The sequence below is a fragment of the Cutaneotrichosporon cavernicola genome, assembly GCF_030864355.1.
Source record: "Cutaneotrichosporon cavernicola HIS019 DNA, chromosome: 5".
Classification (NCBI taxonomy): domain Eukaryota; kingdom Fungi; phylum Basidiomycota; class Tremellomycetes; order Trichosporonales; family Trichosporonaceae; genus Cutaneotrichosporon; species Cutaneotrichosporon cavernicola.
The window spans coordinates 1,109,323-1,135,805 of record NC_083397.1 but is presented as its reverse complement, the minus strand read 5'-3'; the positions used below and the strand labels follow the sequence as shown (position 1 = coordinate 1,135,805).

General features: G+C 59.0%; 6 protein-coding genes across 6 annotated transcripts; 3 read left to right on the top strand and 3 right to left on the bottom strand.

The window, feature by feature from the left end:
• Positions 1-768: 768 nt before the first annotated feature.
• DHH1 (uncharacterized protein) lies at positions 769-2,743 on the top strand (the record flags this gene model as incomplete). The annotated part of the gene is made up of 7 exons (XM_060601609.1): positions 769-782; positions 820-880; positions 938-1,647; positions 1,684-1,883; positions 1,927-2,017; positions 2,066-2,117; positions 2,153-2,743. The coding sequence occupies 7 exons, from the start codon at positions 769-771 to the stop codon at positions 2,741-2,743; spliced, it is 1,719 nt and encodes a 572-aa protein (XP_060458086.1).
• Positions 2,744-4,356: 1,613 nt separating this feature from the next.
• CcaverHIS019_0504480 (uncharacterized protein) lies at positions 4,357-6,536 on the top strand (the record flags this gene model as incomplete). Its single annotated transcript, XM_060601608.1, has 4 exons — positions 4,357-4,669; positions 4,937-5,014; positions 5,053-5,115; positions 5,221-6,536. 4 exons carry the CDS (start codon positions 4,357-4,359, stop codon positions 6,534-6,536), a joined length of 1,770 nt encoding a protein of 589 aa, XP_060458085.1.
• Positions 6,537-10,671: 4,135 nt separating this feature from the next.
• Positions 10,672-13,604, top strand: CcaverHIS019_0504470 (uncharacterized protein; the record flags this gene model as incomplete). The annotated part of the gene is made up of 2 exons (XM_060601607.1): positions 10,672-11,171; positions 11,249-13,604. 2 exons carry the CDS (start codon positions 10,672-10,674, stop codon positions 13,602-13,604), a joined length of 2,856 nt encoding a protein of 951 aa, XP_060458084.1.
• A 964-nt stretch (positions 13,605-14,568) lies between these two features.
• On the bottom strand, positions 14,569-15,294 carry CcaverHIS019_0504460 (uncharacterized protein; the record flags this gene model as incomplete). Its single annotated transcript, XM_060601606.1, has 3 exons — positions 14,569-15,009; positions 15,054-15,241; positions 15,273-15,294. 3 exons carry the CDS (start codon positions 15,292-15,294, stop codon positions 14,569-14,571), a joined length of 651 nt encoding a protein of 216 aa, XP_060458083.1.
• A 509-nt stretch (positions 15,295-15,803) lies between these two features.
• On the bottom strand, positions 15,804-19,964 carry syj1 (uncharacterized protein; the record flags this gene model as incomplete). Its single annotated transcript, XM_060601605.1, has 3 exons — positions 15,804-17,841; positions 17,878-19,660; positions 19,739-19,964. The coding sequence occupies 3 exons, from the start codon at positions 19,962-19,964 to the stop codon at positions 15,804-15,806; spliced, it is 4,047 nt and encodes a 1,348-aa protein (XP_060458082.1).
• A 428-nt stretch (positions 19,965-20,392) lies between these two features.
• On the bottom strand, positions 20,393-24,489 carry SPT23 (uncharacterized protein; the record flags this gene model as incomplete). Its single annotated transcript, XM_060601604.1, has 5 exons — positions 20,393-20,535; positions 20,578-21,896; positions 21,935-24,052; positions 24,093-24,356; positions 24,458-24,489. The coding sequence occupies 5 exons, from the start codon at positions 24,487-24,489 to the stop codon at positions 20,393-20,395; spliced, it is 3,876 nt and encodes a 1,291-aa protein (XP_060458081.1).
• Positions 24,490-26,483: the final 1,994 nt, after the last annotated feature.

The window sequence follows — 26,483 nt, the reverse complement described above, 5'->3', positions numbered from 1 at the left end:
TAAGGAGGGGATGGAAGGAGGGGGAGCGCTTGGGAGGTTGTCTCTGTCGCTTGAAGGCAAGGTGATGAGGCAAGAAGTGGTTTAAGCCAAGGAAAAGAGTCGATATAATGTCGAGATGGGAGAGAATGGAGGTGAAGGTGTGGCTCGAGCAGAGTAGAGGAGGTGATGTCGATGGGTAATGTTGTTTACAACGAGATGAGGGCGCAGTTGGGGGATCTGAGGCACATGACCCTGCCGGTCTAGGATAAAGGTCAGGCGCGTCACACAACATTGGGCGCCTGGGCCCTGACACACCAACACGTCATTGTTAGTGATAAGAGTGGCAAGCCTGCCACCGATGGAACTTGCCGGAAATGCCGACTCTTCTTGCGTAGTCATGGTGCCAAGGGTGCAGCGAGTCCGATACGTTAGTGTGCCTGCATCGTAAATACTAACGTCTTTCGATTAGAGCGCGTCTTTGGTGTCCTAAAGGCAATTAAGAACTCTCCAACAGTTACCCCCACCACAACCAACCATCATCACCACCACCACCACCACCTCGTCCACCACCACCATCACCACCACCACCACCAAGACTTAACCGACCAACCATCCATCCTTACTCTCCATCTTCTACTTCCATCTCCCCCTACGGCCTACGCTCTACTCTACATCAACGCTTCTGAGAGGGCACTCTGCGCAGCAACCCATCCGTACTCAACATTTAACGCTCAACCTGAACCGTCACCTTCCCTTGCGAACAGTAGACATCAACGTCCTCCTTTCATAATGGGCCCTTCACAGTGATTCTGCTTGCTGAGACCGCTGACTGACTCGAAGATCTGGTGACTACCGAGCAGGCCTTGCGCCACCTCCTAAAGACTTGCGGCCTCAGACGGAAGTGAGTCGTCACGGACAATGATTGCGGAAGAGAAGGTTGTAAGGCTGACACGTCCAGGATGTGACTGCTACGCAGGGCTCATCATTTGACGACTTCGCTCTCACCCGCGAGGTGCTTATGGGTATCTACGAGGCTGGCTTCGAGCAGCCGAGTCCTATTCAAGAAGAGGCGATCCCCATGGCCCTCACTGGGCGCGACATTCTTGCGCGCGCCAAGAACGGTACCGGTAAGACTGGTTCGTTCGTGATTCCTACCATCAACCGCGTCAATCCTTCCCTCCCACACATTCAAGCAGTCATCCTCGTCCCAACGCGAGAGCTTGCGCTGCAGACGTCGCAAGTCTGCAAGACGTTAGGCAAACACGTCCCTGGGCTCCAGGTTATGGTCACCACTGGCGGCACCACATTACGAGACGACATTCTGCGACTCCAAGAGCCTGTCCACATTCTTGTCGGTACACCCGGCCGCATTCTGGATCTCGGCGGCAAGCGCATCGCGGATCTCTCCAAGGTTTCCATCTTCGTCATGGACGAGGCGGACAAGCTCCTCAGCGAGGAGTTCACTCCCGTCGTCGAGCAGTTACTCGCACTTTGCCCACAGGAGCGTCAGGTGATGCTCCTCTCGGCCACCTTCCCCGTCCATGTCAAAGATTTCCGTAACCGCAACATGGTCCAGCCTTACGAGATCAACCTCATGGAGGAACTCACCCTCAAGGGTGTCACCCAGTACTACGCCTACGTCGAGGAGCGTCAGAAGGTGCATTGCCTGTGAGTGGGCGCGCAAGACAATGACTGACGTTGCAGTAACACTCTCTTCTCCAAGCTCCAGATCAACCAGTCAATCATCTTCTGCAACTCTACTTCCCGCGTTGAATTACTGGCCAAGAAAATCACCAAGCTTGGCTACTCCTGCTTTTATTCACACGCCAAGATGCTCCAAAACCACCGCAACCGTGTATTCCATGATTTCCGCCAAGGCATGACCCGCAACCTTGTATGCTCTGGTGAGTTGGAATAGCTCAACTGTGGAAGAAGCTAAGACGCTAGATCTCCTTACCCGTGGTATCGATATCCAAGCCGTCAATGTTGTAATCAACTTCGATTTCCCCCGCACTGCAGAGTCGTACCTCCACCGCATGTGAGTCTCGCGTTGCGCGGTACTCTTTTGGGTGGTGCTAACACCCAGTGGTCGTTCCGGCCGTTTCGGCCACCTTGGTCTTGCCATTTCACTCCTCACTGTGAGTACCGGCAAGAAATGTCCTGACGCAAATAGTACGAGGACCGTGCCAACCTGTACCGCATTGAGAACGAGCTGGGCACCGAGATTCAGCCGATTCCCGCTGTCATTGATCCCGTTCTCTACGTCGCTCCCTCTATGCCCGACGAGCAGCCTTCTCCCCCATCGAGGTCGGCTCCCCGGCAAGTTGTGCAGCCACCCCCGTCGGCGCCGCAGCAGCAGGCCCCCCCGGCCACCCGGCAGTCGCACCTCCCTCCGATCGCTCAGCCTGCGGCGCACCCCCCACCCAGCATCGCCCAACAGTACGGGCTCCAGCACAACACCAACAGCACGCAGCAGTCGCCGCCACCACAGCAGGCCAATTACATTCAGCCTCCGCATCAGCAGCAGCCGTCGCCGTCGCAGCAGCAGCCAGACGGTGCTCCACGGTCGCATGACAACTCGCGCCCCAACAGCTCGCACCGTGGCCGTGGCCAGGGGCAGCCTCGTGGGCAGGGTGGGCGTGGACCTCGTGGCACCGGCCAGCCGCAACCCCAACACGCCGGTGGCCGAGGCGGGCGCCAAGGCCAGCCACAGCAGCAGCAGCAGCAGCAGCAGCAGACCGCGACCGCTGCTCGCGCCTCCTAATCTGGAGTTCTGAGAAGGAGGGGGATGGGAAGAAGAGGGCGAGAGAGAAACCGAGGAGTGAGAATGAAGGAGGCAGGAGGGAGGCAGGACGCAGGTCGGGGGGTGGGGGGAGGATGTCGGAGTGGGGGTGAGGACTGAGGCAAGGTCAGAAGTCGCGTCCGACGTGGGCGCAAGCTGTGTGAGTTCAACACTCTCATTGCCAATATGTAGTAGGGGGAAGTGCGTGAGTGACTCAACTCACTCTCGCGACACCGAGGTAGGTAGAGCAGGGGAGAGAGTGGAGGAGGGGGGAAGGCGTCGCACTGGTGCTGTGCTGAGCTGTGGCTCTGTAACCAGCAGAGTTGAGTTTATGCATGAGATGACGGTGTGCAGGCCCCGAGACCCGCGAGGTGGGTGATGTGATGGGACGAGTGGATCGTCGATATTGCCCGTGTCTCAGTGCTTGGCGCGCTTGGGTTTTGGTGATGTACGCCACGCTCCCGGCAGAGCGCGAGGGTTGAAGGAGCAAGGTGCAAGGCGGCGTGGCGTGTGGCATGGTTCACTTTAGGCGACTGGTGGAGGCCTGTGTAGGGGTTATGGAGTGATGGAGGGGAGGAATGGAGGGATGGAGGGATGGGCCTAGTGCCAAGCGGGCTAAGGCTTGATTATGGAGAACCTCCTTTGCGAATTGGATCAGTTCGTGCCTGCAATTGCCAGTAAAATGGACGGCCATCACTCGCAAGATCGCAAACTCGCACTCTACCTGGAGGTCCTCCATGACCTCCATGACCTCCTGCGCACATATGCACATGGCATTGTTGTTCGGCGTCAGCAACGACGGGGTTAAACATGGACGGAACTAGGATGACGGGCGAGAACCACTGAGCCCGAGGTACCCTAGATTGGACAGATTGGACAAGGTACTTGTGTAATGGGTCTACTTTGCTGTATTGACCCATCTTGAGCCAAAGCCAAGGACTCCGGCTATCCGAGTATTCCCTCATCGGCGTCCGCGTATACCGCGTAATCGATCATAAGATATAGGTTATGCGAGTAATCGAGAGCAATAGAACCTTACCTCCACTTTTAACCAACGCTTTGGCGTGTGCGTGTGCCCGTCTTGAGTGCTTTGAGTGGGTGATTCCGCTTCCGCGGCCCCCGTGTCTCCCCCCCCTTCCGTTCCTCCCAGCTCCCCGTAGACTCCTCACCATCCCATCCCGTCCCCTCCCCCGTCCACACGTCCTCACTCAGACTACTACTGATCTACTTGTAGCGTTGGAACGTCTTGGCTAGTCTTCTCGCATATATCGCATATAGCACAGCACAAAAACAGACACTGTTGACATATCTCTCCCTCGTCTCTTCTCTCCACTCCCACTCGTCACCCATTTATACCTGACATTCCCCGAAGACGCGGCGGCCAATCGCGCTATCCGGCCCACCAATAGCTGAGATCGAACGCCACTCATTGTGCACAGGCCCCTTCCTTGACTCTGCCTTCCTGCTCAGCTGCCCAGCTGCCTAGCAATCCCCACCTCCCCATAAGCCATTGACTTGCGGCTTGACGCGTGTTCAACCATCCATTATTCACTAGCACCACGACCAGAAAACGTCCCCGCCACTAGTCGGCCAGCATGAGCAACCCGCCCCCCGGTCTCGCGCCGCCTGCCCCAAAGGCCATCCCCGGCGCGCGCGCGCGCCCAATTGCTGGCGCCGGCGGTGCCGCCGCTTCGCCTGGCCGCTCGCCTGGCTCGCTCAGCACCAGCTTCCGCCGGCGCGCCGTGGAGAATGGCACACCCGACGATACCAACTGGCGTGCCCGCTCGGTCGATAAGACCCAGGTCGAGAAGCGCCCCGAACGGACCGTTGGAGGCTTTGAGAAGAGCGAGGTCCGCGCCCAGCCAGCTGCCACGAGTGCGCTGTCCAGCTCCAAGGGCAAGAACGCTAGTAAGTGCCATCATTCGGCTTCCCAGCTTGGGCGTCTATCGCAGATGGAGTAGTTGGTGCCGCCAAGGGGCCAACGTGGCCCCAGAGCCATTCCGATAGCGATAAGACCAGTTGTCGATGGTCGAGTCACCTTTCGCGCAACTAGGCAGTATATCTGTCTATCTGATCAAGAGTGCTGTCGCGCTACTTGATCATGACAGCTATTCCACTATCCACTTCACCCTGCGGCGCCCCGTATCGATGATATGTCACTGACGCTAACTGCAGCCTTAAGCCACGTCCCATGCCGCTTCTTCAAGGCGGGTGCGTGTACCGCGGGTTCGAGCTGCCCGTTCTCCCACGACTGTGAGTGACCACGCGCGAGAGAAGAGTGCTGATCTCAGTGGGAGGCAAGAAGGAGGTGTGCCAGTGGTTCCTCAAGGGTGACTGCAAGTTTGGCCACAAGTGTGAGTAAATGCTCGCCTCCGTCTGATTACGGCGGCGATCAAGGCAACAGCACGGTTGTTAGTCAATCACATGCCTGCCCGACCCCGGTCACACGCTTACACCAGGCGCCCTTGCTCACGTGCGCCCCGGTGAGCCCATGTCAATGGACCGCCGTAACAAGAAGGAGCAGCAGCGTTCGGCTCGGGAACGCGCTGACGGGGACCGTGACACCAAGAAGGAGGGCAGCGACGCTGGCACCTCCCCCGCGGCCCCCAAGTCGGTGCCGACGCCAATGTCGCACCCAGTGCCTATCAAGTCGGCGCTGTCGGCGTCGTTCTCGAGCTCGATCCACTCCCCCAGCCGCCTGGCACAGGGATCGTCGCCCCTGCGTGAGCCTTACGGCCCGCCCTCGTCCGCGGGCACCGCCGGCTCCCCGTCCGCCGGATTCAACCAGCGGACGAGCGGCGTGCCGTTTGCCAGCTCGCCGAGCAGGCCCTCTCCCTTGTCCTCGTCGTTCACGAACCGGGGCGCTGTCCCGTCCTCGCTCAAGGCGAGCTCGATTGTGTCGACGAGCTCGCCATTGCGCCCGCCTGGAGCGGGTGGAATCTCGAGCTCGTTCCAGCATGCTTCGACACTCGCCGCACGGCCGCCGCAGCTGTCGGCGTCGTTCGCAGATAACAGCCTGCAGCGCAACATCTGGGCACGGTCTGAGACACCCGACGAGCCGCTGTCGCCTCCTGCCAGCCGCCGCCCACTCGTGGCTGGCGCAAGCGCTCGCGTCATCCCAGATGTGTTCGACGAGCACGACGATCACGGCGAGGACCTCATCCCATCGAGCCTCAGCGACCTGCTGACGCCCTCGGAGCGCGCGCGTCGCATGAGCCGCAACGACTCGCGCGACAGTAACGCCGGCTCGCCTGGCCGTCTAGGATACAACCCGCACCAATACGTGGGTGCGGAGCGGCTGGCGCAGAGCGCGGGCGCGGCGCTGCCACCTGGAGGATTCCTCCAGTCTCTCTGGAACCCGGATGGGAAGGACGCGCGCGAGGCGGCCCTGGAGTCGACCGAGCTCAGCTTTGGTGGCGCACAGCCACAGCCGAACCGCACCTCGTTGCTCAGCCAGCAGCGGGGTCCCTCCGGCTCACCAAGCCCGAAGAGCAGCCCGTCCAAGGCTGCGACGGCGTGGAAGGGCCCGTCCGTCGACGCGCCTTACCTCATGCGCGGGACGGACCCAGGCTCGCCCTCTGCCCGTGCGCTGTCCGAGCACGCGCCTGGCCAGAGCCTGCCTGGTGGCCTTGCGGCCGCCCTCAGCCGCATGCACATGCAGCCCGGGAACCGCACGCCGTCTGGCCTTGGCACCAGCACGCCCGCCAGCGCGATTGCACCCACGCCCAAGCGCGACGACCACGACGAAGAGGCCCTTTTCCACATGGATGGATAGAAGCATTAGAAGGAAAACAAAAAAGTATACATTTAGTACAGCTTAAATGATGCCATATACCATTGTCTCGGATCCTTCCAGGATCCAAGAACTGACTTCGGAGATCCCGAGATCCAAACTGCGCTTTACAATTGACAAAGTTGACGAAGTGAGATAGTGGCGCAGCTGTGATCGCGTACTTTTATGCTGCCGTCGGAGATCGGAGACAGCCTGTGCACTGTGTGGCTCATAGTGATCCAAGGCCTGTCCTGCGATCCGCCCGGTTAATCAGGAGATCGGGAGAGTGTATACATTGGCGCTGGGCCTCAGCGGGTGATGTACTCACCGTTGAAACTGGCCCAGGCCTCGGTTGACAAGATCCACACGTATCGCACTCAGCACCAAATGGGGCCCGTACCATGTTCATCCCTCGACATGGCCATGCTCCTCCCGGCCGACACAAACGAGAACTGCCAGGCCAGCTGGCCAGGAAGCACGTATCGGCTCGCTAGCTTCGCAACAGACTGGCTGCGCATCGGCATGGGAATGGGAAGTCACGTCACATACTGAACATGGGCGAGGCACGGCGTTTCATCCTCCTACCGTGGATTCATGTCACGTCGCCTGGCCACGGCCCATGGCCCTCTGGTTTCTGCTGTGCGTTATGCCGACGTCGTAAGCCACATTTCATGGATAAAGCAGGGCCTCGGAATATGGCAGGATGCAAACTTATTGCGTTGGCGAGGAGGCGAGGAACGGGTGCACATGTACCGTGCTGTCTCAACTTGGGTTGGGGAATGGGGAATGGGGGTATGGGGGAATGGGGAGATGGGCAGTGGGCGGAGGCTGAACGGAGGGTCGTGAGGACGACGCTGGACGACCCACGGGCCTACTCGCGTGAGAGAGTAGCGCTTCTCCAAAATGCTCGCAAGTGTGGTTGCCCGAGATGCACAGCAGTACGATAGGTTTAGCACACCGCAAAGTTGGACGCCGCGTACGTACGTGCGGGTAACACATATTCAACAAGTTGTACAGGTAACCTGAGACTCGAGCGGCGGCCGCGGGCGCCCAGGACGCTCTAGCCGACTCCGGCGGAGAGGAGGGGCCGCCGACCGCCGACGTCATCGTCGCGTCGACTGCTGTGCTGTGCATAATTCACAATCCTGTGACTAGCCTTCGGACTGCCCTGGAGGCTTACAGGATGCAGGATGTCGCAAGCTGCTTAGTGTATGCATTAGCGCAGCCCCACTCGGGTACGGCCGTTCTGCCGGATGGAACGGAATCGTGTTTGGGTACTTGACATGCCATGCACGGGCTTGGCTGCTTGGCTGGAGCATAACACGCGGAGAGTGGCTTGCATGAGTTTGTATTGAGGGGGGGGATAGTTTTGGTTCAGGTTAGAACAGGCGTGCTCGTGCCTCTTGTGCCTCTTTTACAATCAGTGGTAGTAATTCATTGAGGATTGATAATCGAGGAACAATTCATAAAACGACGCGCTTCAATAATTTAGTAGTAGACCTTGGGTAATGCATTCTCTTCCTGTACTGTTTGTTGTTTATCCTGCATCGATCGCGTTCAGAAATTGCTACCGAGCAAATCAACCTAGAAATCCTCCGAAACGCACGGCGGCATCCAACTTCCGCGTCTACCTCGTTTCACCCGGAGATCCGGAGAGTACATAAAAGTACGAGGGTTGGGGAGGACGCACTGGTCCCGGAGCATTGCTGCGGACAGTACAAGGGGCAGTGGACATGACACACGAGACGCCCAAGTGTACGGCATACATTGGCCGACAATGTGCTATATGTGACGTTATCTAGGCCGAAAGGCTAGATTGGGTAGCTCGGGTGTTGCAACGTTGTGGTCATTTGGTGGGCAGTGGCGGGTGGGCGACTGGAACAGGTAAACAGGGCGACCAGGACGACAAATGCCCTGGACGCATCGAGCTTGTCAACGTGTCGGGTCAGTGGTCTGGTGACTAGTCGACCCTGCCATCCTTTAATTCTTCTTACTCTTGGTTGGTTACAGCCTCATCTCATCCTCTAACCTGCCCTATCATCAACAAACCGACGTATTGGGTTTTGGTTACCGCCCCTGGTTCGTTGAATGAACCAAGGTGGGACGTCATTCATAACCGCATAGCGGCGCCACTCGCACCGCGTACCAAACAGTGGCGCTGTAGAACAATACCATAGAACCAGAAAACAAGGCAGGCAATGTGTGGGGATCGTGGGGAACAATGCTCTTTTGATCTGCGGGTTTCGCGTCGGGTCGGTCGCAGGATCGCAGGATTGCAGGTCGTCTACTCAAGTTGACTATACTGCTATTGTATCCTGCTCATCAGTAACGCGTGAGACCGCGTGAGAGCTGCTGGAGGAACGCGAGGAACCGGACATGACCCGAGGAGCCGAGGAGGGTTTCATTGTACCCAGCCACCCACAATGTTTACGTATGTACATAAAATAACTCTTTACTATTGTCGCAGGACTTTAGGTAGTCAACTACCCTACGACGACGCAGACACAGATCTGTGGTGTGGTAAGATAGTCAATCTGTGGCGTTGACTACCTAAAGTCTGGCGACAATAGTATTCTCATGCTCTCATGGTTATATTCATGCCGTCCCTGATCCCTGATAACTGATGGTGGGTTGTACCCATAAAGTGATGACAGGGTAATACTTCACTCGTATTAGTGAAAAGGGGAGGAAGGGGGAGCAGAGGGGTTGGGGCGCGTGTGAGACGCACAGACCAGAAAAAGACGGCGATCAAAGTGCCATAGACGGCTTTTACCCTTACTGCGCCCTCTTCTCCCCTCAGCTCGAGTCCTGACCTCCTGGCTTGCTGTTTTCCCCTGTGAGGTTTAAGCCCCTTTGTGTTGCATTCAACTGCGCCCGGTTGGCCCGGGAGGCCGGAAATGATCCTTTGCGCCATCCCGAGCGGAATTCGAATGCTTTCAAGGGAATGAGCGTTGAGATTCCAGGAGGGATATTCAGGGAAATACAAGCATTAAGAGACATGGTCCCACACACATGCACCGTAGACACACACACACACCCCACAGTACATCCACCAAAGCACAAACCCTGCGCCCTTGGAACCCCTTTGACCCTGATTCTCTGGCACAGCTCACCCAGGACTGAGGTGATCGTAAGCACAGACCACTCTCAAGCTCCACTTGGACCATGTTGCAACCAACTACCACGACAACCCCACTACTACTGCGACTACTACTATCACTTGTGACTCTCTCTCTTTTGTCACCTTGTCACTCTAACCATCTCGCTCCTCTCTTCTCTTCACCTCCAACTTGTGCACTCTCCTCGTTTGCCATCTACTACCTTCCCTACCCTCATCCAGACGTTCCCGGACGTCGAATTTCGCGTCGGCGACAAACAACGGCCCGCATTCCAATTCCTAGCTCCGCCTACTCGAGTGTGGCCTTCGGCTGGCACTAGGCGCTCGGACCTCATTCGTTTCAATCATCCTACGCGTCGTAGCGAGCTCGCGCGTTTGAACAGTCTACGCTATAGGTGTCAAAAGGTGCGCAGGAACGCCACCAACCAGCAGAACAGTTCAGCATCCTTTACCTGTCGGCCTTCACCCCTGGCATCCCAACCCATCCCACATACACACAACCCCAACCAACACTACCACTAGTCGAAAGTCATTCCTTCACCAACAACATCCATCATCCAACGATCGCACTTTTCCTCTACGCCTCCCACCTTTTCTACATTTACCAAGCAATATTATATTGCGCTAGCCGAGGCATCTCTCGACTGGACTACTTGCAAACGCCGTCAAATCTCATTGGGACATGAAGTGAATCATCCTTTTGGTTAATCGATTACCTCACTCGGCTTCACCGCCAACCCACTCTTCCACTTTTCCAACCACCTCTCGTCGTCTTTCCAACACCAACGCATCAACCAACATCAGCGCGAGGCCGCTGCCGCAGCCGTCGCCTTCACTCTCTTCTCTCCCCCTCCCTCCCCCCTGGCTCGCTGTCCGATAAATCTTTCGTCGGTCCTTGGGCCCAACCCTTACAACCCTTTGTTCTCCCGCACAAGCCTCCACCTCCCCACCCCCCCAACCCCTCCTCCCCATTCCCCACCTCTTCCCTCCCCTCCCATGTCTTCCACCATTACCACCACCATGACCGACTTCAAGCTCGACCGCCCCATTAGCAGGCCGCTCTCTGAGATTTCCGAGAACGACGAGCTACGGAGACGGAGCGCGCGCGTCTCGAGCTACTCATCGAGCGTCAGCTTGAAGGGTGGAGTCGGTGGCAGTGACCGCATCTCACGTCCTGCGAGCGAGGTTCTGGACGACTCGAAGCGAGTCTCGCTGTCACTGCCCGTGCACACCATCACCCTCAACCTTGCAGACTACACGGGCACATCATCGCCGGTCCCTAAAGCTGCACTTGCCCCTGCAGCAGCTACTGCGGCCCATGCAACGACGTCGGCTGCTCCCTCGACATCAGCCGCCATCGCATCGCTCATTTCGTCTAGGCGCAAGTCTATGCCTCTGCCGCCAAAGCTCCAGTCAGCACAGGTCATCCCCAGCCTGATCGAACGGGCCCCGACCCCGAACGTTGAGCATGACCACGAGGCCATGCAGGATGTGCAAGAAGAAGTAGTTGTTGACCTCTCGTGAGTCGCATTTCATTGTTCCTAGCGCTTGCACGCAATTGCACACCCAAAGGAACATGCACTGACGCCCACATTAGTGAGGAGCAAGACGGCGTGTCGCCCCTCTTCATGGCCACTCGCGCTGCCCTGCGGCCGGTTGCCATGCCCGCTTCCGATCTCGCATCGCTCGATTCGGGTAGCGCATCCATCTACACTACATCCCCTCCATCAACAGCAAACCCATCACTCGACCTTCCCCGCTCCTCTACGGATACCTCCTCCTCCAAACCAGCCGTCAAGAGCAAGCCAGGGTGGTTGCGGCGCGCATCCATGACCCCATCATTGCGAGCGAAGGCAAGGTCACCCGCACCCTCCTTGCCCGATCTCCCACCAGAACCACCCTCTCCTCACTTCTCCACCACGACGCCACCTACACTTCCCCCTCGCAAGTTTCCGTCCGGGCCCATGGACTTTGGTCCGCCTGTTGCCGGATCGTCGCTGCAGGCCGCATCACTCCCTACCCGCGACCTCCACCACCCATCGCACCACTCGCAGAGCTTGCGCGATGTGGGCAGAAGATGGCGCACAGGGGGTGGCGTCTCGCGCTCGGCCTCCAACAGCAGCATCGCGAGCGTCGCGTCCACGGCGACGACTACCACCACCAGCCACCAGCGCTTCCCTTCGACGGCAACTCGTGTGTTAGGCCATGCTGGCAAGGCGGTGTCCAGCACATGGAACCGTGCGCGTGGAGTCGGCACCAGCATGAGCATCTCGGGAATGACCACGCTAAGCCCGGTGCGCGGTATGGAGCCCGAGCCCGTGAGCCCAGGCCTTCTTACTCGCAAGCTCTCGCACGAGATGTCGATCATCCCGCAAGAAGGACTCGTGTTCAGCGACGAGGTCGTCAGGCGCAAGGCCCGCGCTGGTCTTCGCGGACGCGTATTTGGTCGCGACTTGGGACAGGCAGGACGCGCGTGGGGTGTGTTCGACGCCAACGAATCACGCGAAGGCGAGGACGAGTATCACCGTCGCCGCCGCCAGTGCCTGCCCGCGGTCGCCATTCGCTGCGTCGAGTACCTGGCGACGATTGGACGTTTGGAGGAGGGCATCTTCCGCATCAGTGGTCGCAGCAGTCACCTCGGGCGACTGCGAAAGGAGTTTGATGCGGGTGCCGATCTTGATCTAACCCTTGTCGATCCCAGCGATCTGGACCCGCACGCAATCGCAGGCACATTCAAGAGTTATCTGCGCGAGCTCCCCGATCCCATGATCCCACTCCACATTGAGCAGCGAATTGAGACCTATCTTCGGAAGAAGTCTGACAATCTCGACGAGCTTGCCGAGTTTCTTGGCCAGCTCCCGAGCGCCAACTGGTTCCTGCTCGCGGATGTAATCATGTTGATCGACTTGATTCCCAAGTCGATTGACCTCAACCGCATGAGCCACCAGGCGTTGATGCTCTCACTTGGTCCCACGTTGAGGGTTTCCGGCGAACACGTCCAGTATTTCGTTCGCCACCGCGAGCGCCTCTTCTCCGACCCTCCCGCTGTGTCGCCTCGTGACATGGTCGATTTCGGCGACGAGGAGATCCCGCCTCTGTCACCCGTGTACAGCGAGGCGTCCTTTCACGGCAACGCACCGCTTCCACCTCCGCTCCCCAAGCGCCCTGCACCTAAGGTATCCAAGCGCCCTAGCTTCGGCAACCTCCTCGCGAGCGCGAGGTCTTCGGCTATGCGCAAGAGCCAGAGCGACCACACGCTGTTACTCAGCCATCACAACACAGGTCCCGCAGCAGTCCCTGCTCCCCGTATGGCGCTTCCAGAAAACTTCCAGAACCTCCAGAACTTTCAGAAGCACCACAACCTCCAGGGCCGCCATGTATTCATCGAGACCGACCCCGACGAGACTGAGGAGCTGCGCTCGAGCATGGGTGGCCACGAGCAGCCCACCAAAGCGAGTGACCATGTCGACGACCACCACTACGCTCCCGGCACTGTTGCTGCACGTGCGCGCGTCTACTCGGCCGCCACAGGCTCGCCCCCTGCTTCTGGACCTACGCCGATTGCCGACCGCTTCCGTCGCTCTAGCTCGGCGGTCGACAACCTCCGTGGGAGCTCGCTCTCGCTCTCGTCATTGTCGTCGATCTCGTCGAGCTTGGGCCATAACTCGGGCCACAGCACGAATGGCGCCGACTTCCAGACTGCGCCGAACCCGATGGTCACGATTCGCCGCTCTCCACCCGTCTTGTTCTCGTCGACTGTCACCACGATGACGAACGAGGCTCACGCTGTGGCAACAGCTGCCGATGCCCAGGCCCCGCCCGCTAACAAGGGCATCAAGCGCAAGGACGAAGACGGCGCCGAGCGCACGCGTGAGGGCGACCGCGACTCTGCCAAGCGGCTAAGTGCTGGTCCCGGTATCCTTGGCGTCGTTGGTGACGAGCCGATGCTTTGATCTGTGCGTGCATTATCGCAGGCCGGGTGCCTGCCCGACATCCCAATAATCCTACCCTCTGTGAATGCGTCAACTCCAACTCCATTTACCAGCTACATACTGCAACTCCATTTGTCCGTTTGCCCGCCACACACTAGTGTCTTGTTAGTTACGATGTATGAGTGCACATGATCCGGGCGCGCGATGCGGTGTGGTGCGGGGTCGCAGGAGGGACAATACATGACAGACCATGCTGACATGACGCACAACCGACAGGTCCCGTCCCGTTCATGAACTCCATTCACTCAGTATTTCAATAACCCTCCAAAAAGACATGCGAGCCCCGCGTCGGCCCGCTTCACCCCGCACCTGCCTCACACCTGCGTCCCTCCCTATGTCCTGATGGATTCCCATACAATGTCAGTCACGCTAGTCACGCGTGACAACTCTTCTATCAATCACATTTCAGGTCTTGGCAACCCCCCTTGACTTCATCGTAGGGTCCGATTCCTGATCCCGTTCCCGATGCCACCGGCACCCATCTGAACTGCTCGGAAAAATGAATGTGTACCGCGTGGACGGCGTGGGGTTTCTTCGACCAAACAACGGAGGCACAACCTTGACGGATCTACAACCTCCGACATTCAAACTCACGTGACCTGCCCTATGGCTCAGTTGGTTAGCGCGTGGAGCTGTTACTCAATGACAACTCCGAGGTCCACGGTTCGAGTCCGTGTGGGGCAGTGCGCGAACAGTGGCGTGATCTTTTGGCATCCAGCACGGCATAAGTCAGATTAGGTGGCGCTTTTTTGGTGGACAAAGGTGACACAATAAGAAGTGAGAGGCTAGAGATGCATCCCAATCTACATGTAGAGAGAGAATGGGTCAAATCGAAGAGGGGTACGCGGTACGGTAGGGGAGAGGTGAGGCTGGAAGAGGACGGTAGCAAGAGTTGGGAAGGAGGGCCGACGGTCAGATATAGCCGCTAGAAAGTCGAGGCGAAGAGGACTGCAGCACCGAGAACCGCCATCGAGACGGTAACCTTACCCGCCTCGCTCTTTGGGGTGGCCGACGCACTGGCGCTGACGCTAGTGGCGTGGTTCGTACTAGACCGAGGGGGAAGGGGCGACGTGGGCTTCGACGGGGCGGCGGCGCTTGGAGCGATGACGGCGCTAGAATCGGCGCCAGTAAAGGACATGGCGTCCATTGAGGGCGCGGCGACACCGGAAGAAGCGCCGCCTCCGGCCAAGATATCTGCGGAAGGCACCGCCGTGTTCTCGGGCGAACTGATGTACGTCATGGACGCATACCCTTCGGGGTTGGTACAGCCGATAGGCATCTCCGAGTACGCTGGGTCCGAGACATCGATGCCGGACAGCTTGCCGATACACATGGCACAGGGGATGACCTGGGCCCACTCGTCGGGCTTTGGTCAGTCGATACCAGCATTCCCTTCCCCCAACCACTAACCTTACAAATCTCCATGCATGGCGAGCCGGCCTGGGGAGCCACGACGTCACCGCAGAGCCCAACATACTTTACGTATACTTGGCATTGGTCCACACAGCCGACGGGCACCAGGTCGGCGTAGTCGGTCTGGCGGGAGAAGAGGAACGACTTGGGCGTCGCGGCAGCAGAGACAGCCGCGATGCTCGCAACTGGGATTAGCGTAATTTGACCAAGGCTCACGGAGAATAAGGGGAGAGCGCATAAAGGACAGTGGTAATGAGCGTGAGCGAGCGAGTGAGTGAGTGGGTTAGTGAGTGACGGCGAGTAAGGGGATGGAGACAAGCCAGAGACGCATCAAGGCCGCTTGGAGCGCCGCGGCGCTGGGGCATTTGGCAGAACATGCGGTCTGTGCTGATCTATGGAATGGCAGCGAGGTGGTGGTAAATGTGGTAGGTCTGTCGGTTGAAGGGGTATGTGCCCGGGTTGTACGGGTTGAGGCGGATTACGAGTGCTAAATGCGTCCATGGAGGCATGGGTTGGGTCAGGTATTGGACAATAACAAGGTAAAACACGGTGGAAACATGGGTGGCGTCAGGGGTGTTGTCCGTGCTGACGTTGGCAACGCTTTTCTTGTCAATCTTGGCCAGTGATCTGTCGGCGATGTGCGATTGGTGCACGAACTGCCATGTGGTGAGACTGCAGCGTCGCGCGGCTCAGCTGATTAGATGGGGTGAGATGGCAAAACATCCGTACATGGTCGCCTATCGCCTACTACGCTGGTGGCCAGCGGCCCTTGAGCTCGGACGGCTTTAACTGTCTGGGCTCCTCCTCTTCAACTGCCGTCGCCTCGGGCTTCGGTTTGAGATCCGGCTTGGGCAGCAGCTCCGGCTTCGGTTTGGAAGCAGGCTTGTCCTCTGCCAGTTTCGACTTCAGCTCAGGCTTAGGTTTCAATTCCGGCTTGGGTTTCTGTTCTGGGCCCTTCTCCTGTTGGGGCTTGTCCTCAGCCTTCTGAGGCTTCGGTTGTACCTCGGGCTTCGGCTTGACCGCTGGAGGGACCTTGGACGACTTGGCCGACGCGCCAGTCGGCGACGAAGCATCCGCGCTCGCTGTCCGCGCTGGCGAAGCGGGGGCCGTGGCCTTGCGCGTAGGCTTGGGTGCGACTGGAGGCGGTTTCCGCTCATCCTTGTCCACGCTCATGCTCCGCGGCTTGGGCCCCAGCGGCGGCTTCTCCGGCTTCTCCCCGTCCACCTTGTCAATACTCATGGCCCTCGGTTCCGGCGCAACGGGTGGGGGCTTCTCCTTCCTCTCGCTCTGCTCGGGAGACGTCCCAAGCGCCGTAGCAGCATTGTTCTCACTCGTGCTCATCTTCCTTCGCGGCCCAGGTGGTGGCGGCGGCTTAGACACCAGCGCAGGCTTCGGGTAGTTGTCAGGGAGCACTGCGGGGATGAGATCATCGGGTGCTGGGGCGTCCCAGTCGAGTGTCGAACTCTTTGTCGGGCGCGGGCGGGGAGGGAGTGCAGGTGGTGCGCTCCCAGTACTCATCAGGCTGGTTCCACTGGCCACGCTCGCCGTGCTCGGCTTGCGCAAAGGCGGCGGCGGGCTGGGCCGAGCTGGAGACGGTACTAGCACAAAGTCGCCAGTGCTCATGGGCGTCATCTCGTTCGCCTCGGGCGGCAGGCCAATCTTACGGAACTCGGACGCAGCTGGCGGCGGGGGTGCCGGTCGGCGGCGTGGCTCATACGGCGCATGCTCGACGGGCGCGGGCGAGGCAGTGCCGCTACGCGGCGGGAGGGGCGGAGGCTGTCCGAGGCGCGCATACGCCGAGTTGACAGTGTCCTTGAAGGTGGCTTTGCGAGCTGGAGGTTTCGTGTCGCGCGAGAAGGTTGGCGAGTACTTTGGCTCAGGTGTCGATGACCCCGAGCGGGCCGGCGACGTTGCAAGGCTGACGCTTGTGAACTCCTTGACCAGGCCACGGACGCCACCAGCCGCGGCCGCGCGCTCGATTTGGTCGTCGAGCTTACCACCGGCAGTAGCGGCGCGTGCCTTGCTTGCGAGTTCGGCGGCGATGGCCGAACGCCGCGCCTCATTCACCTCGGGCACCACCGCCTCGAAGAGGGCAAACACAGGTCGGTGGTCGGATGTGCGCAGGTCAGACGTGCAGTTGTACGCGCGCAGGTGTAACCCCTCGCCCTTGTATAGCACGCGATCAGTCCATGCGGGGATGCGCTGCTTCTCGCTCGAGTCGTAAGTGTCCGTTCCGTTGTCGTACTTGTACGTCGGACGGAAAGTGAGCGCCCCCTCAGAGTACCCAATGAACACCTCGCCGTCGTCACGAGCCAGCGACAGCTGGTCCGCGGCAACCAAGACATCTAGCTCGTCCTGCTCCGCAGCTGCTCGCACCTCCTCGTTTGACAGGTCGATACGATAGTTGAAGTCGGCTGCCCAGATCACAATATCGTGCGAGTGGATCGTCTTGCCCCGCAGGAAAGTGAGCCCGTTAGATATAGTGCGATAATCGGCGTTCCGGTCCGCGTAGGCAGATTGTCCCGCTGCCAAGTGACACGTCATGAGGCACACGGACGCATCGTACAGCTGGAACCGGAAGCCGATGCCGCCCTTGTTTCCCGACAGACCCTGCAAACCCGTCTTCTTTGACGCATACTCGATCCCGCGGATCGCCGGCAGTAGGCTCTCCTTGACGATGACCATGAGCGCCGTGCCTACGAGCTGCTCGCTGCGCAGCATGATGTACTTGGCCTTCTGTGAGTGGCCGGAGAACGTCTCCATGATCTGGTTCTCCCACACGCGCCTGCCGTCAGCTGTAGAAAACTTCGACTAAGCTCACTTCTTGGCTGGGTCAGGCTGTACGATCTGCTGAGGAGTGAGCTCGACGATCTCCTGGAAGGCGATCGCGTAGATGTCTGCCCTGAGGTCACCAGGGAAGAGCCAACCGTCGAGCGAGTCATCGGGAAGCTTGCCGTTGACGTTCCAGGTGCCGCTGAAGAACTTGAGGTTGCGCGGAGTCGAGTACTCGTTGCGACGCGCGAGGAGAGCACTATGTACCGAGTCGCTGACAGGATCGAAGAGCACGACCGGACGCTGCCCAGCCATTAGGCCGAGGAGGAGGTCGATGGCGGCCTGCTTGTCTTTGTCGAGGAAGTTGTTGATGTACGCGCGCCCGACGCTCTTGGTCGCGTCACTGAGCAGCCCGGCAAATGTCTTGCGCCCGCTGCGCGTCGCGCTCGTGTTGAGTGCACCAGTCCCCGCGTACGTCTTGCTCAGGCGGTCACCGTTGTCGGCCCACAGCTCACGGTGCGCCGACCACAGCGTGGGGCTGTTGAGCAACGCGCTCCCCTGTGAGCTCAGAAATCTCCGCAGGGCAATCGTACTGAGCACCTCCTGCACATAGTTGGTGCGGTCGAGGCAATCGAGGCAGTTGGTACGGAAGACGCCGTGCTGCGTCGCGATCGGCTCCCCGTTGGCCAGATCGACGGCAGTGTACCCGAACGCCTCGACCGAGTTGGCAACGTCGCCCATTGCGTTCATGTCGGTACGCACCGCCTCGTGTCCACCCATGCGCACCGCCGAGTGGAAGTCGTACGGCGAGTACATGAGACGCGCCGTAGTGTCGTCCGAGTCTTCAGCGAGGGACGCTTTGAGAGCGCGGAATCGATCCGAGTAGGTATTGGACAGCATCGACTCGGCATCCTTCTGACCCAGGAGGTTCATTGCGTGCACAGCACCATAATGGTCGAGGAGATCGAGGAAGTGTTTGTCGAAAGCGGGCTGGGTCGCTTGTGGTGGCCGCGTGATGTCGACCTTCTGCTGCAACGTCCCGAAACCCTGCTGCGGCTGTTGCCAGAAGAGCGGCACGCTGCCGCGGATCTGAGTGTATGATACGATCGTCCCGCCCGTGCTGAGGATCACCTCGGTCTCAACAAAGTTGGCGACGTTGCCGTCATCATCGATGCCGCGGGTACGGAAACGCGCGCCGGCGCGCTTGCAGCTCAGGCGCGAGATGAGTGCCAGTCCGCTCAGCTTGCCCTCCTGCGGCGACCAGGAGGCCGGGCCCAAAGGGACCGAGCCCACATATCCCTGGATCACTGGGAGCAGGAGGGCGTGCGCGTCGAGCTCGTCGCGCACAGCATCCGGCAGGTTCTGCCGGAACACCAGCAGCGGCTGTAGTAGGTGGGCGTTCCAAACGAACCGCTCGTCCCAGCCCTCGAGCGGACTGCGGCCGTGCCCAGCCTCGTCGGCGACGAGGTTGGTCCCCGGGCTCCCAAGATGCCTCGAGATGTCAAATCGACATGCGCCCGCGTGGAAGAATCCGCCCGACTCGAGATATTTGCGCATCCCGCTACACGGGTCCTCGACGCCCGCTGCCTGTGCGAGGCTCATGTTGTTGACGCGCGTCTCTCGGTGGTAGTACTCGGCATCCTCGACGTCAATGGGGTCAAAAGTGCTCGTGCTCGGCACAAGCCCAGGCGGGTCCCAGAAGTTGGACGTCAGCGAGTGGAACTCGACAGACACGACGCGAGCCGGGCGCAGAGACGACCCTGGAATCAGAGGCTGAAGGGGTGTCGACGCTGTGAGAAGGAGGAGGAAGACGTCTGGAACAGGGGACCGGTCTGCGGTTAGCTACAGGTAGAGAGATAATGCAGGCCGCCTAGAGGACGCGTGCGCAACGCGACCACACCACTACCCACCACTCGGTATACTAGTGACGCCAAGGACGCCCTCGACAGAGCGATACTGCCCCGCCGCGATGAGTCCATTGGTGTCTACCTGGTCGATAGGCAGGAACTCGGCAACAACCACAGATCGTGTCGCCTTGCTTTCCTCGGCGCCGGGTTGACGGAACACGAGAGCATGGGTGTCGGTGAGGAGGAAGAAGGCGCGCGGCTGAGGCCGGAGGTATAGCCTCGCCGGCATGTTTAAGAGAATAGGGATGGGATGGAGGGAGGGAGATTCGAGGATGGGATGGAGAGATTGAGGAAGGTGTTGAGATGGAATGGCCGAAATGATCAGCGACACTGAGGGGATGGTGCCCTGTTTCGTCACAGATCGTCACCCTCATCACCAAAGTATTGGGCTCCATACTACCATACAACTCTAACTGCGGGGCACCAAACAAACTCGGACGTTTTCCACACCATCTTCTGCGCTCCGCAGCGCAGTTCGGCACCATCTCAAATGTATGATGTGGTGCATAAATTAATTGCGAGTGCACATGGGCACAGTCTTAGCATAGCAATCACTCCTCACGTCATTCTCTCACCACTCCTCACGTCACTCTCTCACCACGCCTCACTCCAGATCCCAAGAATCGCCCCCGGTCTCCACTCAACGCTCCAGCCTGCTTACAAGCGCTGCTTGATAGCACGGCCAATCTGGCGGGCGTATATCAAGCAGAAACCGGTGGCTATGGGCAGCGCCGTCACCAGCAGCCAGAATCCAACGAAGAGCAGCACAGGGAGCCAGAACAGGTACAGCATGCGGTCCTCTGTAATGTCAGCTTCGACCCATTGATATCGTTTCAACTCACGCTTGACCTGTTCGACAACGCTGTTGCTCAGCTGTCCTGACGACCTCGAGTCCTCGCTCGCGCGGCGCTTGCGGCGCTGCTTGACCTTGCCCGGAGAGGGCGCAGTCGTCGCGTCCTGCAGATGCGATGTCGTCGCTCCAGACTGCACCACAGCGTTGAACGCCGCCGCCGCCATAGCTTGGGTGAAGAGCTTGACCTCCTCCGGACTCGTAAGCTTCTGTAAGCTTTCCCACGATGGGGCAGGGAAGGCAACCCAGTTGGTACCGGGGTGTTCCTGCTGGTGCTTCTCCCAATTGCCTAAGAATGTGGGGAGAGCCCCGTTTATTGTGTCGCTTATCGGGTGCGAAATGTTGGACAGCGTCCTAGACATCCAGGAACCAGCCTCAGGCGGCGTGTACGGAGGAGGATCATCGCGAGGCACCGATTGGAATGCCGAGTTGTTGGGCGACTCGTTAGGCGACGTACGGCGCGACCTGTTGGGCGGAATCTCCCGACGCGCATCAAGCGAGCGCTGTTTGCCCTTGCGACGAGTCGAGCGCCGAGAGCGGAGGGCTCTGCTTGCGTTGGAAACGCTCTCCAGCTCAATAGCCTCCTCGTCGGACTCGGATTCGGACGAGCTCGGGTTGTCGTTGTCGATCTCGCTGTGGTCGGACTCAGACTCTGGAGACAACTCGTAGTCGGACTCGATGACGGGGGCGTCGGGGTTTGTAGACCACACTGCTGCGAGTAGGAGACCCTCGACCTCGTTCTCGTCGTCTACCTTGGCAAGGTCGAGCGGCATCTCGCCAAAGACGGTGGGGACATCGTATGCTGCGCCAGATTCGAGGAGGATCCGGGCACACGCCGTCTGGCCACACAGAGCTGCAAGCGCAAGCGGCGTGAACCCATTGACGTCCTGCAGGTCCAACTCTGCGCCAGCCACAATAAGACGTTTCAGAAGGCGCGGGAAGCCCATGACGGTCGAGAGGTGGAGCAAGGTATGCCTTTGCTTGTTGGGAAGGTTGACCACACCCGACGTCTGGAGTGACCCAAGAGACGTTCCAAACGACTCCAGGAACGTAACAAGGGTGGTCTGGAGGTCTTTTGGTTCCGCCAGTGACGTTGGTGCCTCATTCGACTCCTCTTCGTCACTGCCAATCGTAGCTTGGTCCGTGGGCACCACATCCAAAGCGTCGAAAGGCGATTGCTTGCCTGCGGGGCTCATGCTTGACCGATCACTGATATCGCTGTTTTGATTGGAACGAGCGAGGTGATCAACGAGCCGCACTGCAGGATCCGCAGCACCGTGGCGCTGACGCACCTCGAGCATGAGTCGCATCCTGCAAAGTCAGCAATAACCCGCCGGCAGCGTACTTACATTTCCTTGTCCATGCCAGTGTACCTGAACAACATTGCAGGAACTGTGGGGTCCTTCATGTGGCCTTGAACAGTCACCTCTACGTCGCCAGGACTCGGACTCGGGGGGAGCGTGCACTGCAGGAACGAGTCGGTGACGTACGTCGTGATAGCGGGTCTGCCACCGAAGACGATGACTGTGTCTGGCTGGAACAAACGCCCAGCAATCGCCACTGGAGTGCCACCCGCCATGTCTCCCTCTGCAGGGATTACGTGCGACACGACGGGGACAGGCTGTTGCGGCACTTGGTGCTGATGTTGCTGTTGCGCGAGAAGAGCCAGTAAAGCTCTGGTCTGAGCCTCGTGATCGTTGGGGTTGTTGTTGTTGACGCGCGGAAGCGATCCAGTCTGAGGGAAAGGTGAATGACCAAGGTCGAGGCTACCCATGCCGACAGTAGGAGAGAGGTTGAGGCCGTGCATAGGACTGATGGCGCTGGAGCTCTCGCCGCCAGAGTAGTCGATCATGTCGTCCAACGACGTGTTCTCGGGCGGGAGGCCGCTGTCACTGAACATGCTCCCTTGGTTATTGAAGCCGGAGAAGACGGAAGAGTGGTCGTCGCGGTAGCTGCTCGATGTGACGGACGCGTGACTGGAGCCACCGCTAAACATCAACATGTTCTCCAACTCGGTCGCTACGTTCGCCATGTCAACGTCGTGCTGAGGTACGGGTTGCTGCTGGTTTGCAAACAGTGGATTCTGCGCCGCGCCAAGCGCGGAGAGATCAAGGCCCTGGTGAGGCACGTTCAGGTCGTGGTTGAACATGTCGTTCGAGCCCATTCCGTGGACCCCAAGACCACCGCCTATCCCGTTGAGAGCCGGATTAGGGCTCGGCGCATGCGAAGATGGGTTCGACATGGTATTGATGTTGGTCATGGGTGTCATGCCCGCGAAGTTGGGCCGACGGAGGGCGTCGGGGCTGACCGTCGACTGCTGCACGGCATCCGGCGTCCAGTTCGTGATGTCAGGTTGTGAAACATATGACGAGGATGATACCTGTCGGGAAAGTCGTGGGCGTTGGTTCTCAGCCTGGTTCAAGAAGTCGAACGGCAGCGCAGAGGTCTGCACAGCCGGCGACTGAGACGGAGGGCGCTCGTAGGGCTTTCCTTGGCGCGCCTGCGGCGTCTGCTTCTGCGTCACTGCGCCGACCTCGGAGGTGACGCTCATCTCACTCTCGGACGGGGCAGGAGAGACGCGCTGGGACGACGCAGTGCTCATCCGGCCCTTTCTTGAGCGAGTAGGTTGAGGCCCGCCAGCTGCGGCGAAGCGGTCCACGCGAGGTTTTGATTTGGCATCCGTCTTGTGGTCGTCGGTAATCTTGATAGGATGAGTCATCTCAGAGGCAATGATGCGCCCGTCAAATGTGCGAATAGTGAACTTGATCCGGAAGCCGACCTTCTCGCCGTGGCACTTGCAGTAGCAGATGACGCGGAATGGGAGCCAGAAAGCCGAACCGTCTTTGACAGCGACGTCAGGCGGCGAGTTGAACAAAACGATCTCGTGGCGCCAATCTGGTATCGTCGGGTCCCAAGGCGGCTCCTCCACCACCTGCCCAATACGGTGGGGATCGTATTGGACCGCGTTCTCCCCCGTGATGTAGTCCTCGGTTGGTGGATGGAGGGAAGGCCGTGGGGCGTTGGGAGCCACAGCGTCCGAGTCCGGGACAATCTGCTTCTTCCTGGCAGCGTCCTTGTTCTGTCGCCGACGCTCCTCGCGCGCGCGACAGCGCTTGCACGCGTAAACACGCTTGCCGTTCTCCCCGCTCATGTAGACAGCCGTCTCGACATATGCGAGCTGCTGTATTGGGATCGCGCCTTGTGCGAGCTGCTTCTTCGAGCTCGTCTTAGTCGTCGTACCCGCTTGTAATCGGAGGCCGCGGAAGTTGGCCAACCTTTCGAACGTGTAGAGGCTATTGCCCGTGGGGTCACGAGGGATGAGCGTGGCAAGGGTTGCGTGAGGGTTGGGGACGGATGGCGAAGGGGGGATCTGGCGGAGCATGTCAATGATGACGCGGATCGCAGTCTCGACGCGCTGCTTGTGGATCACCTGCGGGTCACCCTGCAGCAGAATCTTGTTGCGGCGGCTGCAAAAGGTCAGCGTGCGCCACGTTTGTCAGCACCCACGTAGAATACCCTGCTGCAATGTCATCGAGTGACGGCGTCGAGATTTGGAGACCATCGACAGTGTAGATCCGCTTGGGAGGCTCTGTTCGTGACCCTCCATGCCCGGATCCTGTGACGCTCTGGGCTGCAGAAGTCGATGGCCTGGATGACGCCGCAGGGATTACGACCTGCCCTGCGTGCCCCGGCGTCGCAGGCTTGCCATCAGGCTTAGACTCATTGGCGTTCTGGCGGATGCCAAAGTTGCCGAAAGAACCATACGATGAGCTGGGGGTCAGCGTCAGGGGCCTTGAATGCAGCTTCGCAACTTCGCGCGCACGCCGCACGAGGTGACGCGGAGTGGTTGCGGTGGCGTGCAGCGTACTCACGCTCCAGTGAGGTTGCTTAATATGGCCTGCATGCCTTGCATGAGTTGGCCAGGGTTATGGGGGAAGAGAAGGCCGTTGTGACCTGTTGGTGCGTTATCGCCGCTGTTGTTTTCTGGCGACGATGGAATGGTAGATCGTGTAGAGAAGGGTGACGAGGTCGAGGACGAGTCCATATCCGGCGCGCAATGGCCTGGACGAACAACACTGGCAGTGCCGAACGGTACCGGCGTGATCTAGGCGAGTGAGGGAAGGGTGTCGACAAGGTGACAATTGTGGGATATGGTGGGAATGAGAGAGCGACCGTGTGTTTCGGACATGCAAACTGGAGCCGGGAGGTCAACCTCTGTGAGGAAGAGGGCGGGAGTTGCTTCGTGATGGCGGTGATGGCTAACCGCGCGAAGGTAAGGAGCGCTCAATGGCAGGTGGCCGGCTGTGAAAATGGACCTGCGACCGCAAGGAGAGGGGCAACGCCCGCGCGAGAATAGATGGATTGAATGGGACGGGCGTTTGAAAAGAATCCAAGGATGTGGATGAAAGAATGTCGATGGGAGGATGGACGAAAGAGGCTGGTCCCAGGGGCGTTTGAGGGATGAAGGCTTGGATGGAGCCAAGGAGGGAGGGAGGGAGGGAGGGAGGGATGGAAGATTGTGTTGCGGTGGCGGCTTGCGTGGCGAGTTTGTCTGCAGTGGTAGCAGCAGTTAAGGACAGAGCCAGGGTATATGTAACTGGGCCGAATTCGAGGAATTGAACCTACGCGTGTCGACGTGGTTTATGATACAGGGGGGATGTTGCTGACTGTCGAATGCAAAGTAAAGTAGTAGATGTAGAGTAATAGATGAGAGAGAGATGAGACTGTGTGATAATGTGACCAACCAAGGCAAAAGAAAGGATGGATGCGTAAGGAAGGCTTTGCGTGATAGGATAGGTAGTTGTGTAACGGGAGACGGTCAGAGGCAAGCAAGTGACCAGTGGCAGGTGTGGGTGGTAGGTAAGTGGTAGCTAACATTGGCTACATTGGCTGCATCAAAGATGTGAGAGGCACCACATCACCACCAATGCTGGGTACTCTTAGTTGCCAGACAAGGAAAATCCGTTCTTGGTGAAGGTACAAGACCAGAGGTTAGCATTAAAAGCAGAAAGAGGCAGAAGAGGAGAACCAGAGAGTAGTGACCAAGTGTCAATCCGTAATGGTGATTCGCCCTCATCTAAACCCTGACGTAGCCTAACACCTTACATCTACCCTGAATGCATGGCAGTCTTAATCCTTCCAATAGCCAAGTCCTAATCCACCTTCCAACAATTCCATATCTCAATAGACTTCTCACGTCATGCCATACCCAATGAGCCTTGGATCTGAGACACCCCAAGTCCCAGCTCATCGGGATACGTACCGCAGCTGCCATTAACAAGAGAGGACCAGGAAGAGCAATCCAAGTATGAAAGCACACCAAGTCATTTAATTCTCATACTGCGAACGTTTGGCACAGCAACATGTCCGGACAGTCAGCGAGGCTTAAATGCAGTGCGGGCGGGGCACCGGGGGTTGGAATTCGGCGTGACGGCATGCGCATGGTGGTGACACGGGGATAGAGACCGATTGGCTGGGCGGTCAACCCGGACAGGGCACAGGGTCAGAGCGGCGCCGGACACACTGTTCAATTTTGGTGGCAGTTGAGGACGAAGCCGCGGGGGAATTGGGTCGGGGGCCCAGAGGAAGGTGACGGCTTCGGGGTGCAGCCGATTCCCCCGAGGCCGAGGGCTGCGGAGACCCATTCAGCATATGAACCTGTGCCCGTGTCATGGTCTCTATGCGCCACTTTGCAGGGCGGTTAAAAGCCATGGTAGCCAGGAATAATAGCAGCTGACCGTGGTAAGTAAGGGAGGTAGGTAGTTAGTGCGAGGGATGTGTAAGGGCCAGATGGCCAGGCCGAGCGGACACCTGGAACTATGTCGATCCTGTCGAGGATCAAGGCCAGACACCCATTCAGCATGCACACACGTGTCATCCGGTTGTCAGGCAATCCAC